The sequence below is a fragment of the Cinclus cinclus genome, chromosome 7, assembly GCF_963662255.1.
Source record: "Cinclus cinclus chromosome 7, bCinCin1.1, whole genome shotgun sequence".
In the NCBI taxonomy this organism is placed as follows: domain Eukaryota; kingdom Metazoa; phylum Chordata; class Aves; order Passeriformes; family Cinclidae; genus Cinclus; species Cinclus cinclus.
The window spans coordinates 27,736,524-27,761,518 of record NC_085052.1 but is presented as its reverse complement, the minus strand read 5'-3'; the positions used below and the strand labels follow the sequence as shown (position 1 = coordinate 27,761,518).

At 43.5% G+C, this 24,995-nt stretch overlaps 1 protein-coding gene across 5 annotated transcripts in view; it reads left to right on the top strand.

Moving 5' to 3' along the window:
• PCDH15 (protocadherin related 15) overlaps positions 1–24,995 on the top strand; it is a 264,399-nt gene that overhangs the window by 119,964 nt on the left and 119,440 nt on the right. For all 5 annotated transcript variants that reach the window (XM_062496847.1, XM_062496842.1, XM_062496846.1 and 2 more), the window contains 6 exons: positions 2,314–2,448; positions 3,419–3,568; positions 11,328–11,521; positions 15,600–15,732; positions 21,395–21,474; positions 23,989–24,082. In XM_062496847.1, the coding sequence (XP_062352831.1) occupies positions 2,314–2,448; positions 3,419–3,568; positions 11,328–11,521; positions 15,600–15,732; positions 21,395–21,474; positions 23,989–24,082 (786 nt within the window). The remainder of the gene's footprint in view (positions 1–2,313; positions 2,449–3,418; positions 3,569–11,327; positions 11,522–15,599; positions 15,733–21,394; positions 21,475–23,988; positions 24,083–24,995) is intronic.

Here is a 24,995-nt window from a genome sequence, read left to right as displayed (position 1 = left end):
AAGTCATAGATAGTGATTGCTTAATGTTCATTAAACTATTAAAAGTCTTCAAAGACATCCTGAGTATTACAAAGGTGCTTTTTTAAAATTAGAAAGTACCTCAGGCTTGAACTGTGTGCTTGAAATGCTCTTTGCATGTTGCATGTGAACTCTTTTGTGTGGATTGTGATAATTTTCTACTTAAAATTCCATGTTAAACAATTTATCAGAAACCAGCCTTGTCTCCATGACCCAGTAATGTCAGCAGAAATCACCAGAAACAATAAAGCTGAAATCCACGCCCTAAAATAAAATTATTTTTAAAAATGGATTGTTGGAAATTGTGTTGGCAATGTAGCTGGGGTTGTTCTCTCTCACATGAAATGTTCAATTAAGTCAAGCTGTCTTTTCAGGCAGCATAAAATGGGATAATAATGTCCAAGATGCCTGATAATAATGTCAAATATTCCTGGTAATAATGTCCAAGCATAACAATGCTTTTCTCGATGAAGGGAATAAATTGCTCTGTGGCTCTGACATGCCTGGGAGGTGGTAAAATAGGCATTGATTGCTGTAAAGGCAATTACCTTCCATATTAGAAGAACATTTCTAAGACAAGTATAGCAAAGGAATAGGACACATTACTCCAGGAGGGCTTTGGATCTCCATCATTGGTTTTTCTCAGGAATAAATTAGGAAAAAACTGCTGTTTATTAGTGTTTAAAAGGACATGAAAGCAAGAACTGCAACACTAACTAGGGGTTTTGTAAATTAAATTCTTAACAGACTTTATAATGTCTACAAAGCGAGCAATTATGGGCAATTACTTTACCTATGTTTTCCTGGAATGGAGAGGTTGCTGTTCACATTGCTGGCTGTAAAATGAATTTTCATTTTCCTGGGAGATACAATTGCAGCTTTAGGAACTGAGGAGCCACTCGTGTGGAACACTTGGATAATTCTTTCCCGTGGCTTCCTGCAATGTTTTCTCATTTAGATAGTGGAATATTTGCTTTTTTTGGGCTTTATTTGGTCTCAGTTAAAGAAGTTTCTCTCTGTCCCGGTTCTGTGCTGCTTTGGTCTGGTGCAGGTCAGGGCTGGCTGGGGGTTGAGGACCTGTCCTGTGCTCCCAAGGGTTTAATCCTCCAGGAATGGCACTAATGGATTGACCCTTCCAGAGGAGCTTTGGATTCAGAAAGTGTTCAGAGAAGTAATGCTTCTTTGGTGGTTTGTATTTTTTTTTTTTTCTGAAATCAGTTTTTCTCCTTTTGGGATTGTTTCTGGAATTCAGGTGGTTCTCCCAATGGCCTCCTTTGTAGGGATGGGATTTGTGGAATGATGTTGGAAAGTAGCTGGTAAAATCCTGGATTTTCTGCCATTCCTGGTACCACTCCTCTGGTTCCTCATCTCCACATTCCTGGGGACAGTTTAAAGCAGTTTTAATAGGACTTGTCTCCCAGCCTTTTGCGTTTTGCTGGAATTTGCATTCCCCTAGGAACAGAAATAAACTCTGTAACTCATGAGCAAGAGCAGCAGGAGGTCAGGTTAAATCAGCCAGATCATGGACAAGGACATAGAAAGTTGTTGGAATACTGTGGGCAACAAAAAGAAATTTAGTTTGTTTGAAAATTTAACTCCTGTAGAGTCTGATGAGTTAAATGACTCAAAAACACCTTGAAAGAGGTGGAAATCAGGAGTGACCCAAGTCCTCAAGAAGCCATGAGTAAATTTACAAGCTTTTTTTCCCACTCTTTACCTTAAAATGTCACTTTTCAGTTCATTTATGATGTTTTCCCCCCATCAACTGAGAGATTCCCAATTCTGCATCAATACTTTTGGATTCTTTCTGGGACCTAAAGAGACCCCCTGAGCTGGCTCTATTTTCTGAAATAATTCACCACATGTCATTCTCTTTGTTCAGTGCACCAACCTAGCTGTCTTATTGCTCTGTTAATCAAGTTCAGCTTCTTTTGGGTTTTAATACGAACATAAATCCTTGAATCTGATTTCTTATATTAAGTTGGGTTAAAAAATACTGTTTAATGGGGGAAAAGGCACTTATTTAATACCAGTAGAGGTATTTGTTTGCAATTGGATTTTCTTATTCTGGTGGTTTTTTAATACATTTTTAATCAAGATTAGATTTTTAGGCCAGCAGCGAGATTTTTTTTTTTTTTTACCTTTTTTTTTTACAGGTTTTTAGATTTTTAGTCACTGCACTGGTGCTTATTTAACTTTCAACTAATACAAGCACACGCAGCGAACAATTTGAGACGTAACGTCCCTCTGAATTTTATAATTAAACTCTCTTTTTTCCTCTGATGTTGTTGACAGACCAAGGATCCACAGCTCCATCTCTTCCTGAATGACTACACCACGTTTTTCACTGTGACTCAGAGTGGCATCACCCGCTACCTCACCCTGCTGCAGCCCGTGGACAGGGAGATCCAGCAGCTCTACACCTTCTCCGTGAGTTAAACTCCCTTGGAAAACTCTCTGGGCATTCCTCAGAGCAAGTGGTGGGAAAGGATCCATTCCAGCATCCTCAGAAGTTTTCAAATGGCCCAGAAGGAGGAAAGCAGTGAAGGATGAGTTGGTTGAGAGCAATGTTTTAGATTTCCCTGCCTGCACCTTCTCCATGGCCCCAGGACTGGCACCTGCTCCTCATCCCATGGCAGGATCTGAGCCCTCTTTTTCATTCCTTGCTTTTCTCACTACCTTTTTTCACTTGTGCCTGGAACCAGGAACACGAGCCTTGTCTTGGGTATTTTGCTTTGTTTTTGTCCTAAATTAAAAAAAAAAAAAAAAGGTGACAGAAAGCACAACCAGCAGTGTAAAAAAAAAGATAAAACAATAAAAGGAAAGAGAGGAAAAATCTTGAATGGATTTAATATTCCCTCAAGCTGTGACTGAACCCCCTTAACAGCCCTACAGTGATTTGGATATGGGTTGTGGGCAGACCTAGTTCTTCTGCAGGGCTCCCCAGTCTGTCCCCCCCTATTTTCTGTCCATTTTCACTGGAGAGCTCAAGATTTCCTCTGTGGAACAAGAAAAGCCCCCAGCTCTGTATTTCCCACCTCCAAATGTTGCCTGGGAGGTTTAACAGAGCTCCTGGCTGTGGTGATACCCAGATGAGACTCCCTGAACTCAACAGCTCCTATGCCAGCCTCATCCCTGGGAAATTACAATTTATTCCCTCTCACTTCTGCATTGGAAAGGTTTGGATGTGTTTGATTTGCTTTTGCCCTGACTCTTGCACATACTCAGCTGAAGCTCTGCTGAATCCTCATGTAATTTTAAATGTAGAGAGAAACAAAATGCTGATTTTGGTTTGTCAGGTTGCATTTTCTCCTGTTGGAATTGTATTTCTCTTGGAATTATATTGAGAACACACCATTAAAATACATTCCTGTCCTGCTTTTTTTTTATCCCTCTGAAGATGACAGCTTCTGATGGAGTCCAGGAGAGTGTCCCAGTGACTGTCAACATCCTGGTGATCGATGCAAACGATAATACCCCAACCTTCTCCAACATTTCCTACAGTGTCAAGATCTATACAGATATGAGGCCTGGGGAAGGTGTTATTAAGGTAATTTCAAGGCTTTTATTACCTTTGTTAACTCACTTTTTGTTAGCAGTACATGACCTTGTTCATCTAAATTGGGAATGCACTGAAACCAGCTAGAAATGAAGTTTGTGCATCTGCATCCACTTCATTAATTAAATATCTATTCAAAATTGCTCATACTAAATGTCAGGCCTGTTTTAGCTGTAGAGCTGCAGCTCAGCTGCTTGCTCTGAAGTTCCACAAAAAAAACCTTCAGCTGAATAATCTCAAAAGAAAAAGAAAATTCTCCTTTATTAGCGGGACATTGAGATAAACCATTTTTGGGGAGCAGGTAAGCAGTGGAGTAAGACTTTACCAGGAATGTTTTCTCATGCCAGAAATCCTGCTGGTTTTTGCAAGTTGTTTGTAGAGCATATGAGCAAGGAAAAATGGGTTGGCCCAGAGAGAAGCAGTTTCAGTTAAATTTTGCCAGCACAGACTTATGTTTTAGTGTAGGACTGGAGATGAATCCTGGTGACACTGAAATTAATGGAAAAAGGCTCTTTTTGTCATCAAGACAAGATGCCATTGGTGGCATTCCAGAGTGGTTGAAGGCAGTGGGAATATTGGGGAAATAAAATTAATCAGCTGACCTAAGTATAAAATGCCATTTTCTGAACTGTAATCAGGAATTAATGTGAGTGCAGCAGTGATAAGGAGACAGCTCAGTGCCCCTGCTGGCCCTCTTGAACTGTACTTGTGCCTTTGCATCTTCAGCTCTTCCTTTGTGCTGTTTTGTCCCCTCATCAGTTCGGGCCACGTGCGATTAAAAACCATCAGGGACAGCCACAGGGGCATTTCCAGCAAGATCTAAGGGAAAGAAAAAAGTTTGATAGTTAAATTCCTTAAAATGCTGCACAAGGCTGGGTGGAAACACGACATCAAATAGTGCTATCCTGAAGGAGCCAGGGAGCATGAGGCAGAAGATGTTGCAAAATGAGATTTCTGCTGCGTAAAAGAGGATGTTTTCTACTCCAAGTTGGCCTTGAGGATGCTCTGAGCTGCCTGAGGTGTGTTAATGATAGCTGGGATGAAGCAGAGCAGCTTCTGGGCTTGTCTGGAGCTGCTGAAGTGTTTCTGTGCTCAGAGGGAAGGTGCTGCTCTCCAGCTCTCAAACACATCCTGGCATTGCAGCTGCAAACATATTCCAAGCCTGGAGGCTTTCAAAGAGCAGGAGGACACATTTCTTAGGAAAACTGAGCCAGAACATGTTAGTTGGGGAAAGGATAATGGGGAAGTTGGGCCTTTAGCTCACCTCCGCTAAAGAATTTAAATTCCAGGAGTGAGGTTTTCCCAAAACCGTGATTCTATCTGCATAGTCAGCACATGGCTACTTCCAGGTTTTCTGAGTTTATAATCTGGTCAGAGGGGGAAGGTAGAAAACTCTGGCTGGTTTGGGAGAGAAGTTTTTTATCAACTCACCCCACATTACCAGATGATCTGAGTTTCTCAATTACCTGGCTTAAAAAAAAAAAAAAATGCTAAGGGTCAGGTCTTAGGATTTCAGCAGACTGATGATGATGCCAGAAATAGAGAGGGCCCAGCAAAGGAAGGATTTGGAGCTGATGGAGACAGTCCAGAGGAGGCTCCAGGATGATCAGAGGGATGGAGCAGCTCTGCTGGGAGGAAAGGCTGGGACAACTGGAATTGTTCAGCCTGGAGAGGAGAAGCTTTGGCTTCCAGTGCCTGAAAGGTCTGTGGGAAAGATGGAGAGAGATTTTGGGCCAGGGCCTGGAGTGCCAGGACACAGGGAATGACTCCCACTGCCAGAGGGCAGGGATGGATGGGATATTGGGAAGGAATTGTTCCCTGGGAGGGTGGGCAGGCCCTGGCACAGGGTGCCCAGAGCAGCTGTGGCTGCCCCTGGATCCCTGGAAATGTCCAAGGCCAGGTTGGACTTTGGGGCTTGGAGCAGCCTGGGACAGTGGAAGGTGTCCCTGCCCATGGCAGGGGGTGGGATTGGATGGGTTTTAAGGTCTCTTCCAACACTAACCATTCCATGATTCCCTGATAAGGATTTGGGGCAGCTGTACTATTTGGCAGGTTGCTCAATCTTTAGATATAAAGATAGATAGATAGATAGATAGATAGATAGATAGATAGATAGATAATACCTATATATATATGTGTGTGTGTGTGTGTATAAAGACTTTATAAAGACTTTCTCAGAAGCCAAACTGACCTTTCTTTCCCATTGTTTGAACCCTGACACAATGGTTTTGTTGTCTGCATGAGGAGCAAATTCACCTTGTACCCCATCCTCCCTCCTGGGGTCAGGATCCTTTGGGATCCTCTGCTGAGTAGGATGCTCTTCTCTGACAGTTCCCAGAGGCAAATTAGTTCATAAACCCACATTGTCAGATCAGAGAAAGGAGGTTGGAAAAAGAACACTGACCTCAAAGCATCTGGACAATCTCATAACTATCTATGATAATCAGACTGATTTTCAGCCGCTTGGCTTTTATTATCCTTAGGGTAATATTTTTACATTTCTTATTTTCTTTTTCCAGAGTGCAGTTGCAGGAAAGTGTACAAATAAAATGGTCAAACAATCGCAATTTGTGCTTTCTTGCTGTCCCACTTTGTGGGGTATTTTTTTTTTTATTTTACTCCTGAAAGAAGTAAAACCCAAAACATAATAGCTTCTAAGTTACTTGTGTTTGCTCTCTGGTAGAGTCTTAAAAAATAAAGGGAATTTTTCAATTCTTAGGTTCTGTTTGAACATGACCACAAATAGCAGGCGACTATATTCATTACAAGCAGAATTCAATTTCCCCCCCATTTTTTCCTTTCTGCCTGGACAGTTAGACCAAGGAATTTTCCTTCTTTCTGTGTTACCTTTCAGGGAAGTGACAAAACCAGGTTTTATTTTTATTTCATTTGTCTCATCTCAGTACTTGTGAAATTATTTCAGGCCTTGGCTGAGAAGAGTTAGGTTTAAATGTCTGTGTATTTTGTTCCTTTCAGCCTGAAAATTTCTCATTTTTCCTTCTCCTTTCACAGGTATTTTATTGTGCTTCCTGAGAGTTTCTCAATTGAGAAATCTGTCCTTTAAAACAGTTAAATGGGGTAAATAATAACTGTCACTAGAAAGATTATTAACAGTAAACCTAGTAAAGTACTTAATTCCATTTTTTTATGTTATTATATTTTGCTGCCCGAATTCCCATTTTTCCACTGCTGTGACATAGATATTGAAATGAGTTACACATTGATGGGTGGAGTTTGCAGCAGTGGCACAACAAAATTTCATCTCAATAATTTAAATCTACTGTTTTTCTTTAGACATCTTTCATTTTTATATTCAGGATGGATGGGATAGGGAATATTGAGCAGGAAAATGAGAGAGCTGGTAAAAAATATTATTCACCTAAATCTTTGCCCATTAGGAGATTATTTTTTTATATATTTTCTCTTTATAGGAAAATTTGTGGACTGGCATTAAATGTAATTCATGAAATCATGGAATGGTTTGGTTTGGAAGGGAACTTAAAGCCCATCCAGTGCCAGCCCCTGGGCAGGGACACCTTCCACTATCCCAGGTTGCTCCAAGCCCCAAAGTCCAACCTGGCCTTGGACACTTCCAGGGATCCAGGGGCAGCCACAGCTTCTCTGGGCACCCTGTGCCAGGGCCTGCCCACCCTCCCAGGGAACAATTCCTTCCCAATATCCCATCCGACCCTGCCCTCTGGCACTGGGAAGCCATTCCCCTTGTCCTGCAACTCCATCCCCTGTGCACGGTCTCTCTCCATCTTTCCTGTAGCTCCTTCAGGTCCTGGAAGGTCGCAATTAGTCCACTCTGAAGCTTCTCTTGCCCAGGCTGAACATTCCCAGTTTTTCTCTTCTTACATCCTACCTCAAATTACCCACGTATCTTAATTTCTCCCTAATTTCCTGGTGCAGTGGCATGACTCACATTCAAGTGGTCTCGTCCAAGAAAAATTAAATAATTCCCTGATTGAAAATGTATAATAAAATTCACAGGGGATTGTTGCCCTGTTGCCCTCTGAAACAATTTTGTCTGATTGCACCAGTACAAAATAATTTTTAAGGTCCTGCCCCAGCTTAGCCGAAGTTCTTGATTTACAGCTCTTAAATCTGCATTGTGCCATAAAAGAGAGGACAGTTTAGCAGAAATCTTAATATCACAGAATATCCACAGCTGGAAGGGACCCACAGGGACCAAGGATCCAACTCCTGGCCCTGCCCAGCCAGCCCAACAATCCCAGTCTGTGCATCCCTGGGAGTGGTGTCCAAACACTCCTTGAGCAGCCTTGGGGCTGTGACCTGTTCAGTCCTTGACCACTCCTGAACATTTCCCTAAAACAGTCCTCATAAAAGTCATCCCCACACCCCACTACATCTTTTATTTATATGTTTTTTTGCAACCTTTTGCCTTCTGCCCGTCAGGTAATTAATTTCCATCTCCAATGTAAACCTGATTAGCAGAGAGAAAAAAGGCAAAAGCAGGCTGTGTTTGCATTGCTCAGCCAATGTCCCTGCAGACTCAAGGAAAAATAATGGATTGGAGCTTGAAGGAAAGTCTGGAGGATATAATGAAAAAGTATTTTAACCTACTCAGAGACCATTATGTGTGGCTGACTCAAGTTCAGGAATATCCTCATAACAATCCCGGAATTTTTTCATCACATTGAATCTGGTGAAAGCTGCTGGGATTGTTGGTCATCACTTTATCTCTCCAGGGCCGGGTGACCACAAATGTTGCTGTAAGAAGGTTCCAAGTCAAACGTTGAAGCCCAGTTTCCTCCAGTAATGAAGTAATGAGTCTGAGCAGTGTTTATATCATACCAAAAATGTGTCTTTGTAAGCTTAAGGCCATCCTTCTAAACCTTCTTTTCCTCCCAAAAAAACCACTCCTAAACCTCCTTTTCCTCCCAAGAAAACCACTCCTAGATCTCCTTTTCCTCCCAAAACCCCTTATTGCTGCAGCAAAATCCACACCTGTTTTGCCAGACTTTTAGTACATTAAATGTTGATGCAATGGAGCTGATCCTGCTGGATGAAAATTTCTTAGGATTGTAAATGGAACCTTGTTTTTTTCTTTTCCTTTTACATTTTAGCCTCTGTTTCTTAAATCTTGTTAACTATGGAGCTCTATCAGGCTGGGACAGCTGGAGATGGGATTTATGGAGTCATATATTATGGCAGCAGTTAAACTTTAATTCTATTTAATCCCAGATTTTATTCCTGGTTTTGCCCCCAAAATGTTTTTCAAATCACTTATCTTTCCAAGCATTGCATATTTGTAGGTTTAATTAACCTTCTTAATCTCTGTGCTTGTGTAGTCAATAATTTCTCCTTTTTCATGTCGTCACAGTAAAAACTGGCCTGATTCCAAATCCTGTCATTAAATCCTCAGGACCCTGTATTTTGTGTAAAGGCTTTATTTATCTTTTGTGTCTGTATGTGTTACTTTGAAGTTCAGCAGACAAGGTTTTTTCAGCTCTGTCTCTTGGGTGGATAATTACTCTCTGCAAGGTTAATTAACACACCCAGGTATGTATAGAAGCTATAGAATGAGTGATTAAATTGCAGTTTTCATAGGCTGGCTCCTTCAGAATTCCAAAAGAAAGTAGAGAATGAGGTAGATTAAAAAAAAAAAAAACTCACACAAATATTAGTGGTTTGGGGTTTTTTTTTTAATTTTTAAGAGGAGGGGACCTCTGTTCCATGATTTCTGGGGCAATACAAGGATTTATCCCAGGTTCTCTACACAGTGTGTCCCAAAATGCTGTAGGAGAGGAATTAAGATTTGTTTTTAAAGCCATTGTGGGCTTAATTTTTGTTTTGTAGAATGTTTATGACTTTCTGAATGAAATACTGTATTTCACTGAGCCTCTGTGCATAAAAGATCAAGATTATCCTGGACTCCAATTAGATCCCTGAGTTTTTCCCTGGAAGTGTCCAAGGCCAGGCTGGATGGGCCTCTGAGAAGCCTGGTATAGTGGACAGTGTCCATGGAACTGGATGAGCTTTAAGGTTCCTTCCCACCCAAACCATTCCATGAATTCACATCCTCCCCTTGGGTCTTAATGTTGTATGCAAATGGATTAACTCAGATATTGCATATTTGGGGTTTATTCTTGTTTAAGTGGAAAGGTTTGGTTCCTGGTCTTCTAAATTTTTAGCCATCCTTGGACAAAGGTTTTTTTACTAGTTCCAGGTGGTGGTTTGCAGTTGTAGGTGGTGGTTTGGCACTTCTAGGTGTTTCTTTGGCAGTTTTGGGTGCTGGTTTGGCAGTCCTAGGTGGTGGTTGGCAGTTTTAGATGGTGATTTGGCAGTTCTGGGTGCTGGTTTAGCAGTTTTGGGTGCTGGGTTTTCAGCCTTGGGTAGTGCTGTGAGAGGCTGGGAGCCGAAAGGCAAGGCAGTGACCTTTGAAGAAGCTATGTCTCTTCTTTTTCATCCTCACATTAGGATTCCTTCAGGGCTCCTTCCTGAGGCTGGGATTACTTTGGACATCCCAGAAAAGCTCTGCTGTCACCCCTGCTGGTGCCCTTCCCCATTCCCCACCTCCCACTGCTTGCCTGTGGCTGGGAGCAGCAGAGGAACCCATGGTGTCATCATTCCCTGTTACTTCCATGGCCAGCTGTTGGCAGCTGGATGCACAGCTGGATGCTGTGGCCTCCTGGACGTTCCAGCACTGCTCAGACCACTTTGTGTAATTCCCTGTGCTGTTTGAGGGAATGTTGTCCTACAGATGGAAAAGTCAGTTGAGGAACCTGTGTATCAGCAAAACAATTCCTAGAGGAGGAAGACACAACAAGGGCAGGTTGAACAGGGTTTGGAGCAATCTGGGATAGTGGAAGGTGTCCCTGCCCATGGCAGGGGGTGGAATGGGATGAGCTCTAAGGTCCCTTCCAACCAAAACCACTCTGGGATTTTTCTTCTATGATTCACTAAAAGCAAATATATTCCCTGGGCTCTAATTCCTGGCCAAGTGTGTGTTTGATTCAGCATGGCTCACTACAGAAATGGGATAAATCCACTTCCTTTCCCAGGAGGAAGAGAAGAACCCCCTCATTTCATTATGTTCACCATAAGAATTTGGGTCTAATACCAGGATGTAGATTTTTCTCAAGTGATTTAAAGACAACGTGGCACTTGGAAACATGGGCTAGTGGTGGCCTTGGCAGTGCTGGGTTAAAAGTTGGACTTGACCATCTTAGAGGGGTTTTCCAACCTGAATGATTCCATGATTCTGAGTGTGTATCCATATGGGAACATCTGCCATTTCCCTTCCACTTGGCTGCCATAGCTGTAGGGACATATTAACACAAACATTGCTATCCAGCTTTGCACGAGGAGGGCTTGGAATGCCAGGTCTGGACGTGAGACTTCCTGCCACCACCAGGGCTGTCACCTGGAAAAGTGGAGAGAGGGATGGGAAATAAATAAATAAAATCCTCTCATTACTATTGCTACACAAAAAAATATCTTCTTCTCCCTTCTGCTTTTATAGAAAGTCTTATATATTCCAACCCACAGAGGGTAAACTCGCCTTAAATAAGGTTTCTTAATTTGTATCTTAAAATAAGTGGCTTGCAGTGTTTAGCAAGCAGTTTTTCTCTGCTTCATTGTTTTTATCCCTATTACTCTTCGTTTCAGCTGTATCTTTGTTTGTGGAGCGCTTACAAATTTGTGCGCGCGTTCCAGATATTGGAGCTCCCCTCTCCTCCTCCTGAGTCACCTTCCCTGCTGACCCCGTGGCTTTACCTTGCAGCTGACGGCCGTGGATGCGGACGAGGGAGCCAATGGCCACATAGTGTATGAAATCCTGGCTGGGCATCAGGGAGACTTCACCATCAATGAGCAGACAGGCCTGATCACCATCGCTCCAGGAGTGGTGCTGGCAGTGGGGCGCTCCTACGCCCTGACGGTCAGAGCGTCTGACAGTGCCCCCCCTGCTCAGAGAAGGTAATCCATGCACCTACTAACCTTCCATGCATTGCTCCAGCAGCTCAGCAGTAACACCTGTGCCACTGGGTTTTCAGAATTTTGTTTGCTTGCCACGGTCTGTTATTGCAAAGTTTCCAGTTGTGCTGTCATTGTGCGTGTCCATTCATTCAGTGAGGTGAAGGGATGGAAAGAAGAAACCAAGTTAGAAGGGAGATGCATTTTGTTCAGAAAATGCAAAAAGGATCCCAAAGAATGGGATTGCTGAGCTGGAGACACCCTCCAGATGTAGGGTGTGCAGTGTCCTCAAGAAGACCGAAATTCCTAATGGCAGAACTATCTCTGTTGACCCCAGATGAAGAAGAAGAGAAGACTGCAAATTTAGGATTTAAGTGGGGTGGGGAACATCATCATCTTTAATGTTCCTTTTAACCCAAACCATTCTGTGATCTGTGAGCTCAAAAACCAGCAAAGGTATCAAGCCCTGTTCACCATTTCCTCTGGAGTTTGTGTTCTAAAGGTGGCAGTTCTGCCAAAATGTCATTTCATGAAGGTGTAGAGGGAGCAGAAAAATTTCTCTTCTGTTCTGGGCCTGGTGTTGATAATGTGCCAACCTCCTTGTCCAAAGAGCATGATGGGGAAGAACAGCAGGTTCCAGCATTTCAACCTCCCACAGCTGTAAAGTGAAAACCTCTTCTTCAAATGGGAAATGAAAGAAGGAAAGAAAATACAAGAATAAGGTTTCAATAACTGGATTTTCCTCAGGACCTGCTGTTTCTGTCATGTCTCCAAGAAAGCAGCTCATGCTGTTTTGCACTTATTTTATAATTACTGTCCCTTCAGCTTGTTCAGTTGTTCATAAAATTAACATCTGGTAGCAGTCCCCTGGTTGAATTTCACTCTCTTTTTTGTCCTGCTTGCTTTTTTGATAAACCCTCTTGAGCTGGTAGTAGGCTGCTAGTAGCGCTGAGGGGAAGATTGAGGACAATTATGCATTTATTTTGTGTAGTTCTTCAGAGTAAAGGCAAAAAACCCAGTAATTCTCCTTCAGAGAGCCTGAGATTCCCCATGGTGTGGCTCCACACCACAGCTCTGATTGCCATCAACTCCTTTTGTGCTGGAGAAATCTTTGTGTTGCCTAAACATATGTATTTCTGAGGATGGATGAAGGGAGCCTGTGCTTCCTCCTCTGAAAATGTCTTCAAGGTGAATAAGAAGTGGAAAGCTCTGCCAGGATAACCAAAGTCACCTGGAAAGTGGCTGGATTTCAGTCTCCCCCTTGCTTAGGCGCAAAGCAAAACCCAGCCACTGAACCTGGCTCAGGAACTGTAGCTCTGCAGCCTTTGTGAACACAAATTCAACTCAGAATTCAGAATTCTGGGTAGGTTTGCTGGAATTTTTTGGCATGGAATGACATCTAAAAATGTTGGTGGGTGGCTGTGCCCCAGCTGAGATTTGGGGTTTGAATATTATTAATTATAATTATTAATGTAAGTTATTGAGATATCATGGAATCATGAAAGTTGGAAAACACCTCCAAGATCATCAAATTCAACCTTGTCAACTAAACCACAGCAAGTGTCATGTCCAGCTGTTTCTTGAAACCTTCCAGGGCTGGAGATTTTACCCCTTCCCTGCACAGCCCACTCCTGAAGCACAACAATTTCTATGTTTTTGAGAATAAATGACAACGTGTGTAAAATCAAAGAGTTTTAGGTCAGACTTTAAGCTTGTCACAATCCCTCAGATTCCCAAAATGGGATTCATATCACTTGGTGATACAGGATTTTGCTGGACCAAGTCAATATAGGTTGATCCACTTGGAGGGAAATCCATTCATTATAGATTTTATAACTGGCCAGAGCATCTGTGGCTGCCCCTGGATCCCTGGAAGTGCCCAAGATCAGGTTGGATGGGGCTTGGAGCAGCCTGGGACAATGCAAGGTGTCCCTGCCCATGGCAGGGGTGCACTGGATGAGTTTAAGGTCCTTTCCAGTCCAAACCATTCCATTATTCCATGTGGAGATTATTTAAGCAGAGATGGGGATGCAGTTGACTTTCAATCAGCTGGTGGGGCACAAAAGCTGTTTTTCCATACTGGAGTGATTTTGGGAGCTCTCCACTGTTCCCAAATGCTGTGCTGGTCTCTGTGTATTCACCTGCAAACACCAGTTGCAGTTCTTGACTCAGATCCATCTTCCCCTTCCCACACCAAAGGAGAATTTTACAGCTCCTTAACTGGGCCATAACTCACACAAAAGACACAGGGGAAAAATACAAGGTGTTAATAAAAAATGGATTGGAATTGCAAAAAAAGGCATTTAATATTAGAATGCTTTTAGTTTGCAGACTATTAGTGTTTCACTTCTGTAATTTTGCCTTAAATATTTGAAGAAAATCTGCTTACTATTCATTTCTAGAATCCCAGAATGGTTTGGGATGGGAGAGATATTAGAGCCCATCCAGTCCCAGGGCAGGGACACCTTCCACTGTCCCAGGCTGCTCCAAGCCCCATCCAACCTGGCCTTGGACACTGCCAGGGATCCAAGGGCAGCCACAGCTTCTCTGGGCACCCTGTGCAAGGGCCTGCCCACCCTCCCAGGGAACAATTCCTTCCCAAAATGTCATCTGGCAGTGGGAAGCCATTCCCTGTATCCTGGCACTGAATCCTGGCACTGTGTGTGTGAATGTGCCCTGAGGGGCAGAGTTGCTTCCCTGGTGGTGTGATTTGTCCTTCTGGATAGCAATTTCTTATCCTGGAGCTTGTGTGACAAGTGTGTATATGGGGTGTGTGACAGTTCCCAGCAGGTTGCTCTCAGCCCGGGTGTTGCTGCAATGCTCTACCTGGCTCCATCAGTGACCCACACCTGCTGGAAAAGGGCAGTGGGCAGTGGTGACTGTGCTCAGCCACAATTTTGGGTAGCTAACTAAAAATATTGATCACTAATGTGTTGCTTTCATAATAAATGAGCTGTCTCAGCAGCTGTTTCAACAATAAATGACCTTCTAAAAAAGCTCTGGAGTCTGCTAGCCCTGCAAGAAGCAGATCTTTGGGTTCATGATTTCCTTCTCTCTCCCTCTTCCTGCCCCACCTCCAAAGAACTGGGACAAATCCCTTTGGTTTCTTTCCTGCAGCCCTAAAACCTGAGATTTATCAACTTTGTCCAAAGATTTAGGAGGGGAGAAGCTACACCTGCAGCACAGCACTTGCTCTTCTCAAGGGTTTGTTCTGGGGTGGGGATGATGTGCTGACATCCAGGAAGGAAGGCAGGTGGGATCATGAAGCAGAAAGGCAAGAGGAAGATCCCTTTAAGTCAGATTTTTAATCTTCCATCTCCAGGAGGACTCCTGGCTCCCTTTCTCAAGTTGAGGCTGTTGGATATCAAGTGGGTTTACAGGATGGTCTGCGCAGGGTCTTCAGTGTCAGTGTCCCAAAGAACCTTCAATATTCCAACTGGGATGCTGTTTGCAGTCTGTTTGGGACAGGGATTCAGTGCTGCTGAAGGGTTTGCCAGGGATTTGTAGCATCCTGCATTGCCACTGCTCTGAATGGGATTTACTTTTCTGAAATGGGGATTACTGACCCACAGCAACACAGCAGCCTGACAGAATTTTATGCATCTCTTCTCCCAGCATTATCTTCTTTGCCAACATTTCCTGTTCCCTCTTTTCCAAGGAAAGGAAGCAAACTGACTGCCAGCAGGGATGCTCCAGGGGTGGCTGTTGTGCATGGCAGGAGCAGTTCCCAGCTTGGAATTGGTGTTGCTCCCACAGAGGACACAGTGCATTGAGAGCTGTTTGTTTGTGGAGCGTGCACTGATATCTCACTGCTCTATTTTTGAAAGAACACCACTTTGGGCTGTTTTGGGGGAGATTATTGAGTTTTTCTTCCTGTTCATGTGGCAGCCTGCTTTCCTTTTGATTCAGAAAGAAAAACATGTCCTGAAGCTTTTAGAGGAGCAAAGGGAGGCTGTTCGCACTCGAGAACACAGCGTGTGAAACATCCATTGTGGTGCCTTGTGGATTGGATTTATTGATTCTGACTGGTTTTGACTGGGTTTGACTGGTTTTGACTGTTTTTTCCCTCCTTGCACTGCAGGAGCTCCATCACCACTGTTTACATCGAGGTGCTGCCTCCCAACAACCAGAGCCCTCCGCGCTTCCCACAGCTGATGTACAGCCTGGAAGTCAGCGAGGCCATGAGGATCGGCGCTGTTCTGTTAAACCTGCAGGTACAGAGGCTTCCCTGGGGCTCCCTGAGGGTGCTGAAACCTTCTCCACCTTCCTGCCCTCGGTGTCCATGCCATGCACAAGCCAGTCCTTGCATTCAGGGGGAAAAGGGGCAGTTCAAAGGGATTGAAAATTATTTCATTTTGATCAACCGCCCCTTTTACATGGACTGCAGAGGAAAAAGGGCTCACTTGGCTATCTCCATTAATTCTTTTTTGATTTAAATTTTGTAAAAAATGCTATAGGCTGCAAATTGCACTGCCCAGAGAAGCTGTGGCTGCCCCTGGATCCCTGGAAGTGTCCAAGGCCAGGTTGGATGGGGCTTGGAGCAGCCTGGGACAGTGGAAGGTGTCCCTGCCCATGGCAGGGGTGGAATGAGTTATCTTCTAAGTCCCTTCCAAACCATTCTGGGATTCTGGGGTTCTGTGATAATTATATTAGAAAAAAATTCTGTGAGTGGCTGAAAACTTAAAAGGCCTGTGATTTCTTGTGTTAAAATCTCTCTATATTTGCCAGCAGATCAGAGGAGCTTCAGCACCTCATTCAGGGGGCATTTCAGCAAGATTTTTGGCAATTTGCCTTCTCTGGTCCGTCATTCTTGAAAAATGACTGAAGATATTTCTCCCCCTTGGTACATGTAGCAACAGGCTAAGAGGGAGCAGAGATCCCAGTGCTGCCAGGCCCAGGATTAGTGGGACCTTGGGCTCTGGGTCAAGGAGCAGGAACATCCATAACCCTCATGCATCAGGATCAGACCTTTCCTTGTTGCACTAATGGTTAAAAAAATCAGTTCTCTCCTCACTTATTTACTGTTACTTATTTACTGCATTGTGTTCTGCCCAAAAACCAGCTGTGCAAAATAGGCAATGCTTTATTAAGGTTTTTTTTTTTTTTTTTTTTGAGGGATCAGGAATTTACTTAATGCTGTGTTTAGCAGTAGTGAAATAAAGGAGCTCTAATTAAGTGACTGAAGCAGGTGGATGGGAAGGCTCCTCTAAAATGCATTCCTGCTGAAAAACTGGGATTATTCTGGCTGGTTAAGATCATACAGTCACTTGTGCTGAGGGAAGATGACTAATTTAGCTCAGTGCTGCCAATTAACTCCTGGCACATCCGTGGTGCCTGCTGGAGGGAGGAGTGGAAGGGCCATCCTCCCTGGTGAGAGACACTTGGGGTTGGAAGCCCCAAAGAGGAACAGGAGCCAGAAACATGCTGAAAAACAGAAACATTTGTGTTTCCCTGACAGGTGCTGGAATCTCTGGCTGAGGGCCTGAGGGATCTTTGGAGGCAGAAAACCTGTTGGCAGGTTTTAGCGTTGAACAATTTGATGGGATTTAAATGTGGTTGGAAAGGGAAGCTCCAATGGAATAATCTGCTTTAATGTTTCACTGAACCCAAACAGCCCATTCTGTGCTGGCCCTGCTGAGGGACCTCGAGGGCCGTGCCCAGCTCTGGGCCCTCCTGGCCACAGAGCCCTGGAGGGGCTGGAGCGTGTCCAGGGAAGGGAACGGAGCTGGGGAAGGGGCTGGAGCCCCAGGAGGGGCTGAGGGAGCTGGGAAAGGGGCTCAGGCTGGAGAAAAGGAGGCTCAGGGGGGACCTTGTGGCTCTGCACAACTCCCTGACAGGAGGGGACAGCCAGGGGGGGTCGGGCTGTGCTCCAGGGAACAGGGACAGGACAAGGGGAAACGGCCTCAAGCTGTGCCAGGGGAGGCTCAGGTTGGACAGCAGGAGGAATTTCTCCATGGAAAGGGTGCTCAGGCCTTGGCAGGGGCTGCCCAGGGAGCTTTGGAGTGCCCATCCCTGGAGGTGTCCAAGGAAGGGCTGGACGTGGCACTCAGTGCTCTGGGCTGGGGACAAGGTGGGGATCCCAGCTTGGGCTCAGTGGTCCTGGAGGGCTTTTCCAGCCTCAGGGATCCTGCATTTTATGAAAAACACTTGACTGTTCAATCCCAAATATGCTTGGCTTTAGCTTTGGCGGTCAGTCCAGCACTGCATCTCTTGTAGGTCTGGTAGTCCTCAAGCTGAAATGTGGAAGATGGAGAGGGACTTTTTACAAGGGTCTGGAGTGCCGGGACACAGGGAATGGCTTCCCACTGTTGGAGGGCAGGGATAGGTGGGATTTTGGGAAGGAATTGTTCCCTGGGAGGGTGGGCAGGCAGGCACAGGGTGCCCAGAGAAGCTGCGGCTGCCCCTGGATCCCTGGAAGTGTCCAAGGCCAGGTTGGACTTTGGGGCTTGGAGCAACCTGGGACAGTGGAAGGTGTCCCTGCCCATGGCAGGGGTGGAACTGGATGGGATTTATGGTTCCCTCCCTACCCAATTCCAAATCCAGCTCCCTTTTCCTGCATTAAAACCTCCATCTGTACTAAAGGACTTCTCCTGTGTGCAGGATATTTCTGTTTTCATTTTCCTTTATTCTTGTTTATTTAAAATCTACCAGGACATTTTTAATATTCATAAACTGAGTATTTAAGCTTCTGAAATCATGTGCTGCCTTTTCCAGGCATCAGAAAGTTCTAAATTAGGCACCTTGGTTTGGGTTTTGTGCCTGTGGGTTTTTTGCCTGTGTTCCATCCATAATATGGAATATCACCAGGCCTTAACTATTGAACCAGTGTTTTCACATTTAATTTTTTACACTGATGTTTCTTTTCCTGAGTCTCATCAATTTGATCACTGTTTGGGCTGGTGCAGATTAAGAAACTCTTAATTTGTGGCTCTCTCTTAGCAATAATTTGATAGTTCTGCATACAGCAGAAGGGTTACAAAATCCTGGAGAGAGCCCACAAAACTTTTCAACCATTCCCAAATTACTGAATTTGAAGATCTGCAAAACATTAGGGTCAGTAACAATGCAAATGTAGCTGCTTTAGATTTGCCCTTTAGACTTAGCAAACAAAAAATTCAATTTTTTCTTAGCCATTAAAATTTCTTATTCTGATGATGGAGAGCTTTATTTCTTTCTTATCCCCTTATTTATTTTCTAACACACCCGGTTGGTCTTGACTGGTGTTTTAATTAACAACATTTGAGATTAATGCAATATTAAATGATCTCCACTGCATTAATTTGTAAATAAACCTCAGAGTTTATTGCATGCCTGGGAGGCATTTATGGCTTCATGTTCTGCCAGCCATTATTAATTAAAATATGCAAATGCTGTCATTTTTCTGGGAGCCTGCAGAACAAATAGGGCTGTTAGCAGGGTCCAGTTATGTGCTGAACAAGGAGCTACATGGAATTGTTGTGTGCAATTTATGGAATCACTATGCCATTGATCTGGAAAGAATCAGGAATAGGTTGGTCTTTTCCCTTGCCTTCGGTTGTTTTCTTCTGTACATAAGAGTTTTGTGTTCTTTGCTTTTAAAGGAAGCAGGAGTTTTTAAAAGCAATGATTAACTTTCCCTCCCCTTTTTTTCGAGCGTGTTGATTGAAGGTGGATTTTCTGTGGGGATAAGGAGAAAACTAAATCAACGACAGCCAGTCTTTGATTTTTCTGGCTTGCTGAGAGCTTCCTGACTTTTATGAGAGAATGCAGACCATAATGATACCCCTGAGACAACTTAATACGAAGGGAGGGCAGGATGCCCTGCAGGGGAGGTAAAAGGAGGACAAAGGGCTAAAGACCAGAGCACCCATGGGATTCTGGTAATTTAGGATCAAGGGCAGTCCTCAGAGACACCAGCTCCTCACATTGTCTGCCTCTAGTGTTTGTAGCATCTTGTGTTCTTGGCTCAGAGCCTGACTGTTCATATCCTTAGGCCAAGGAGATACAAATTCCACCCACACCTCCTGACACTCTGTGCCACCCATGGAATTTATAAGCAATTTCCCCAATTTTCCCAGTCTGTCATTAATGTTGTGGATGGGAGTATTGATTGGTGCTGGGAGAGCTGTACACATCCATGCAGAACTGAGTCAGTACTAACACTACCCACTGCTGCCTGGCCTTAATTGTGATGATGGATTTAATTCTTGCCTAATCCCACCCTCCATTTGGAGACTGTGTTGTCAGAACTCCATTGGGAAAATGTCCCATCAAGCAGTGGGAAAAGCCTTCACCATAGCTCAGCTTCTTTATTGACCCAATTCCTGCCCTGTTCAAGAGACATGTTGTCTTGTTAAAAATCAGATTAAATTGCTTCAGCATCCTTTTGTTCTGGAGAAATTTAGTTCTGTGTTATCCATCTGCATATTGGCATTGCAGGGAACTTAAAAATAATTTGGATATTTGTGGGTTTCTGGGAATTGCATTCCACCTGCCTGTTGTGTGATTTCCTGTCTCATTCCTCAATGAAGGATAGACCTCCAGCATTTTGTTCTCTGAGAGTGCTCAAAAAAAAAGAAACCTAGTGGCTGTGAGATTGTTCCAGCCCTTCTATATGCCAGGATGGACCTCACCAGGCTTCATTCCAGCAGCTGATTCAAAGATGTTCTATTTATGAACGCTTTTTCTGCCTGGCTCTTGCCCCACTCTCAGCTGAAGTTTTGCCCCAGTTAATTTAGTTTGGAGCTGGAACAGGGGTAGTTTCACGTCTTTGACCCCATCAACATCATCACTTCTGTTTTTAAACCACTCCTCAGGTTCCTTCTGCAACTAAAACAGTTCTTTGTTGTCCTTTGTGTTCTCTCCTATTTCCATTCCAAATTTGCCTTTTTCTGACTGTGTCCCCATTTAATTTTTCTTGCTCTTTCTTAGTACTGATTCCTTCCATCTGACTTAGCCCCTGATTTTCATTTGGCTAAGTCAAATTGTTTTCTTACTGCATTCCCTGCTCTGCCTTCTCATTTAAATGGGTTGTGCTTCTGCTTTTAATTTTGGGGGGTGTTTGAGTTGGTGTTTTTTTGTTTGTTTTTTTGTTGTTGTTGTTGTTGTTAATTTTCTTGGGTTTTTATCTCAAAACCTGCTTTTTTAGGTGGTCATAGCTCAAAGCTATGAAGCCCTTGATTGTGTTTCACAGCAATAACTTGACAGGAGCAAGGTGGGGGTTGGCCTCTTCTCTTCTAGATCAGAGGAAATGGCCTCAGGTGGCACCAGGAGAGACATAAATAGTAGTTTATTCAACTTTTGAAAGATATTTGTCCACATAATAGGTGGAATATCCTCATTCTGGTGCTGTTAATGTCTGTTCTTAAAAGTCTTACCCTGATCTTCACCCCCTCAAAAAAGCAAATTATTGTAGAAGGTAAATGCTGCAGTTGGACCTCACTGGAGCATCAGCCAAAGATGGAGATTCTAATAAAATAACAGAAAGAGGGATCTTGATAAGAAGTGGAAATGAAGAATGGGAAGAAAGGAAAATGAAAGTTCAGTCTAATCAGTGTGGAGCTGCAGAAAAATAGAAGTAAATGATTAAAGCCTGAATTTCATACTCATGCTGCTGTAATATAGCTGTAATTTGATAATTAGATAATTACTAATAATTAATAGTAATTATTTTCCTGCATTCAGGATATTGTCATTTCTGTGCATCATAGGAATTCTAATGTGCTCCAGCTTCATCTTGAATAGCCTATCAATAACCAGAGTTGCCTTAGAAACAGGGATTGGTGTCATCCTTGTGGGAAATTTTCCTAAAACTTAATTCCCCAGTTTCTACATGGAAGGGAAGAGAAGAAACCTTTCCACTGACTGAATTTTATCCTCTTTTCTCCTTCCCTAAAGGCTTTCGATAGAGAGGGCGACCCCATCAAATACCTCATTCAGAATGGAGATCCTCAACAAGTTTTTAATCTCTCTCAAAGGTAAGTGGGAAACCCTTGGAAAACAGACTTGGATCTTGTCAGTCCAGGGAATGGAGGAGCTGAGAGAAGAGGGTTGTGCTCAGACACCTTCAGCTGCTCCTTCGAGGGGCTGTCAGCCACTAATGAAAGCTCTGTGAGCTAAATTCTACTCTGGGGTCTGCTGCTGGCCACCATTTATTTATTTCAAACACTTTAGGTACAGGAAACTCACTGAGGTGGAAAGATTCTTTTTAAAAGAGTGGCCAGGGATTAATTAAAACCCTTTTACCTGTCAGCTCCTGACTAATGACAGGGGCAATTTTTTGCTTTAATTTCCTGACTTGTTATAGTTTAGCCTGCAATGAAAAGTCTTTTGAGCATTGTTTAAGAACTGTATTTTCCTTAAATTGAATTCCAACTTTATAGAGAGATAGAGGGTTTGTTGTGAAACATAAGCACCAGATTGGTGCCTGGCCCACCACCCTTTATTTTACCTACTATTAGCTATTAATTTACCTGCTATTCATTATTATTTGCAATCCAAACTATCCTTTTCCTTGCAGGAGGAAGGGAGGGTGATAAGCTGACTTCCCACAATAAATGATGGGACAGAAGTAACCTGGGGCTTATTATTTCCTGGTGCAAAATAATTCTAATTTGATGTGAGGGAATGATTGTGAATCTAAATACCTAAACCTCCCGAGACAGGTTTATATGTTCTGAGTGAGATGTGGATGATAAATCTCCCATTCGTGTAGAATCAAATCCTTCAGGAAGCTCAACAGGACACAAACCCAAGTTTTCACTGGATAACCACAAGGCAGACGAACTGGAGCATCTCCTGAAATATGCTTGAAATATTATTTTCCCCACCAACCTTTCAATCCTAGGGCAGAATTGTGCTCCCACTCCCAGTTCCCACCAATCTCTGAGGTATTTATTGGAAGGAACAGCTTCCCAGGAAGTGTTGGGATTTGTTTCTGTTGGGAAAAGTCTTGGCCTGGAACCAGTTTGCTGAGATCTTCTCTGAGAGTAGAAAATTAGAGAAGAAATTTATAATTTAGGGGAAAAACCCATTATTAGGTCCAGGTGTAACACATCCAAAGGTTCTGGAGAAGTCCAGCCAGGGAGACCTCCTGATTTGGTGGGAGTTTGTGCTTTGGTTTGGATTTTCTGTTTCAATAAAACCTCTGCACAAGTCACTGTTCATGCTCTGGGTACCGAACATCAAATGTGGGTACAGCAGATAAAATTTAGAGCTGTGCTTGACCACTGTTTGTGTCTGATCCATCCACTGGCAATGGAATAAGACATGGGAAGTCACAGGGGCTCCAGATCCTAGCTGATGTGAATTTTGGGCTGCAAAAACTTGTGGTGTTACATCTTTCTTAAGATATTTGGCGGAATTCCATGGGAGAAGCTGGCTGGGATCACTGTCACCCTGGATCCATAGTTATTAAATACCCTGTGGATTTAGGAGAGGTGTCATCACTTTGTCACAGCCTTGCCCAGGTTCCAGTGGGCTCCAAAATCATGGAATTGAAATTTGGAGCTTTGGGACAGCTCAGGGCTCTGGTGCTAGCTCAGTTAAAGAGCACTGAGCTTCCTTAGGCAGGATTGTCCTCACTGTGCTTTCCTAATCCTTCCTAACATAAAAGAAATGAGTCTATTGTGGGGTCTCTGGGTGGCTTCCAGGTATCTGCGGGAGGGAATTAGATCAGAGGAAAAATCCAAATTGTTTCATTTGTCTGCAGTTACAGGAATTTGCAATGCTTTCAAACATAGTTTAATGTGGCTTTCAATTAACCCTTCTTTTGTTGCCCTTTTAAAATAGGCTTCAATAATCACAAGATCTGAAATCCCTGGAAGTGCCCAAGACCAGGTTGGACAGGGCCTTGGAGCAACCTGGGATAGTGGCAGGTGTCCCTTCCCATGGCAGGAGGTGGCACTGGAGGAGCCTTAAGGTGTCCCTCCCAACCCAAAGCACTCTGGGATTTGTATTCCCCCACCCTTGTTCCTGCAGTAATATTTAATTATTAGGGGATACTTGCAGACCTTACTCTGAAGTTACACAATGTGTAACTTCCCCAGTAGCCTCTCCCTGAGGAGACTCACCCTGAAGTCTGTGTGTGTTGTATTACCAGTTTCCTGCTCAGTCCTGCTGTTTATCAGGACTCCTCAGTGATGAATCCCCTGATTGTCCTTCTCTCTTCTCATTTATTGCAGCATTAATAGTAAAAATACTAAATAAATATGTTTTGATGATTAAATAAATAGCTAAAGTGCAGCAGGAACAAATCAGGGTGCTGCGTTCAGTGGAACTCCAGATTTTGTAGTTTTACTAGGCTGCTGCTTTAATCCAGGATTATTCCTGTATCCAAATGGAGAGCATAAGGAATTGGCTCATGGTTTTTCTTGGCCTTCACCCCCAAAAGTCTAAAAGCTCCTACAAAGAGAAGCCTTGGTGTCAGCAAGGTGCTCACAGACCTCTTTCAGCTGCTCTGCTAACATGTCCTGGTTCTGTTTTGTCCCCAGCTCTGGCCTGCTGGCCTTGGCAAAGCCCCTGGACAGAGAGAGCACTGACAGGTACATCCTCATCGTCACGGCGTCGGACGGGCGACCTGATGGGGTGAGTGTCCTGGAGAGGAGCACAGCACTGGCCACCTCCACGTGGTCTGACTGGCTGTGTTTCATGGATCTTCACCAAACCTCTCTGAAATCTGGGGCAGTTTTCCTTTTGGGTGGAATGGGTGAAGCCTGAGAGTCACTGCCTTTGCTCATGGACAAAAGGATTTTGCTGCTGCTTTGTGTAATTCTTTAACAGCCAAGGGTTTGTGCATTGACAGATGTTCATGTTCTGTTTCTTACCTGTGCTGTTTGATACCTGCTCCTCTTCGTCCCTTCTCCCAGATGTGGAAACTGAATTAGTGATCTGTGCTTTATCCAGCTCTTTTCCACAACTGACTGTCCAGCTCTTTAGAAAAGTCTTGGCAAATTCCCACTTCTCTTTCATAAAAAGCAATTTTTTTTATCAGGAGCTGTCTCCAAGTCTTCCATGTTTGCACCAATCCATGACCCCACAACCAACCCCATCAACCGCTGCTTGTGTTTATTATAACAAAATTGTGATTTTTTTTCAGTTCTCCTATTAAATTTAAAAAACAAATAAATTTTCCTATTAAATTTTTTAAAACCTTCAATTTTCCTATTAAAAAAACATTTCCTAAAATGGCGGACTATTTAAGGATATATGTTTATTGATCAAGCAGAGGCAATGGAATAATTTTTCCTGAAAGTTTACAGCTGGATTGTGCAAGGTACCTGGTAATGAAGCAGCTCTTCCTTGTAATAATAACACCAATGGAGGAGAAGTCTCTGTACATCTGACCTTGTGTATAAGGGCAAATCTGAAATAATATCTCTAATAATTAATAAGTAACAAGAATGCATTATGTGGGCTATTCTGGAAGGATTTGAGATTGAAACAGAGACATGTCTACATTGCTACAGAGTGAAAATTCTGGGATTTGGGCCTGTTTGCT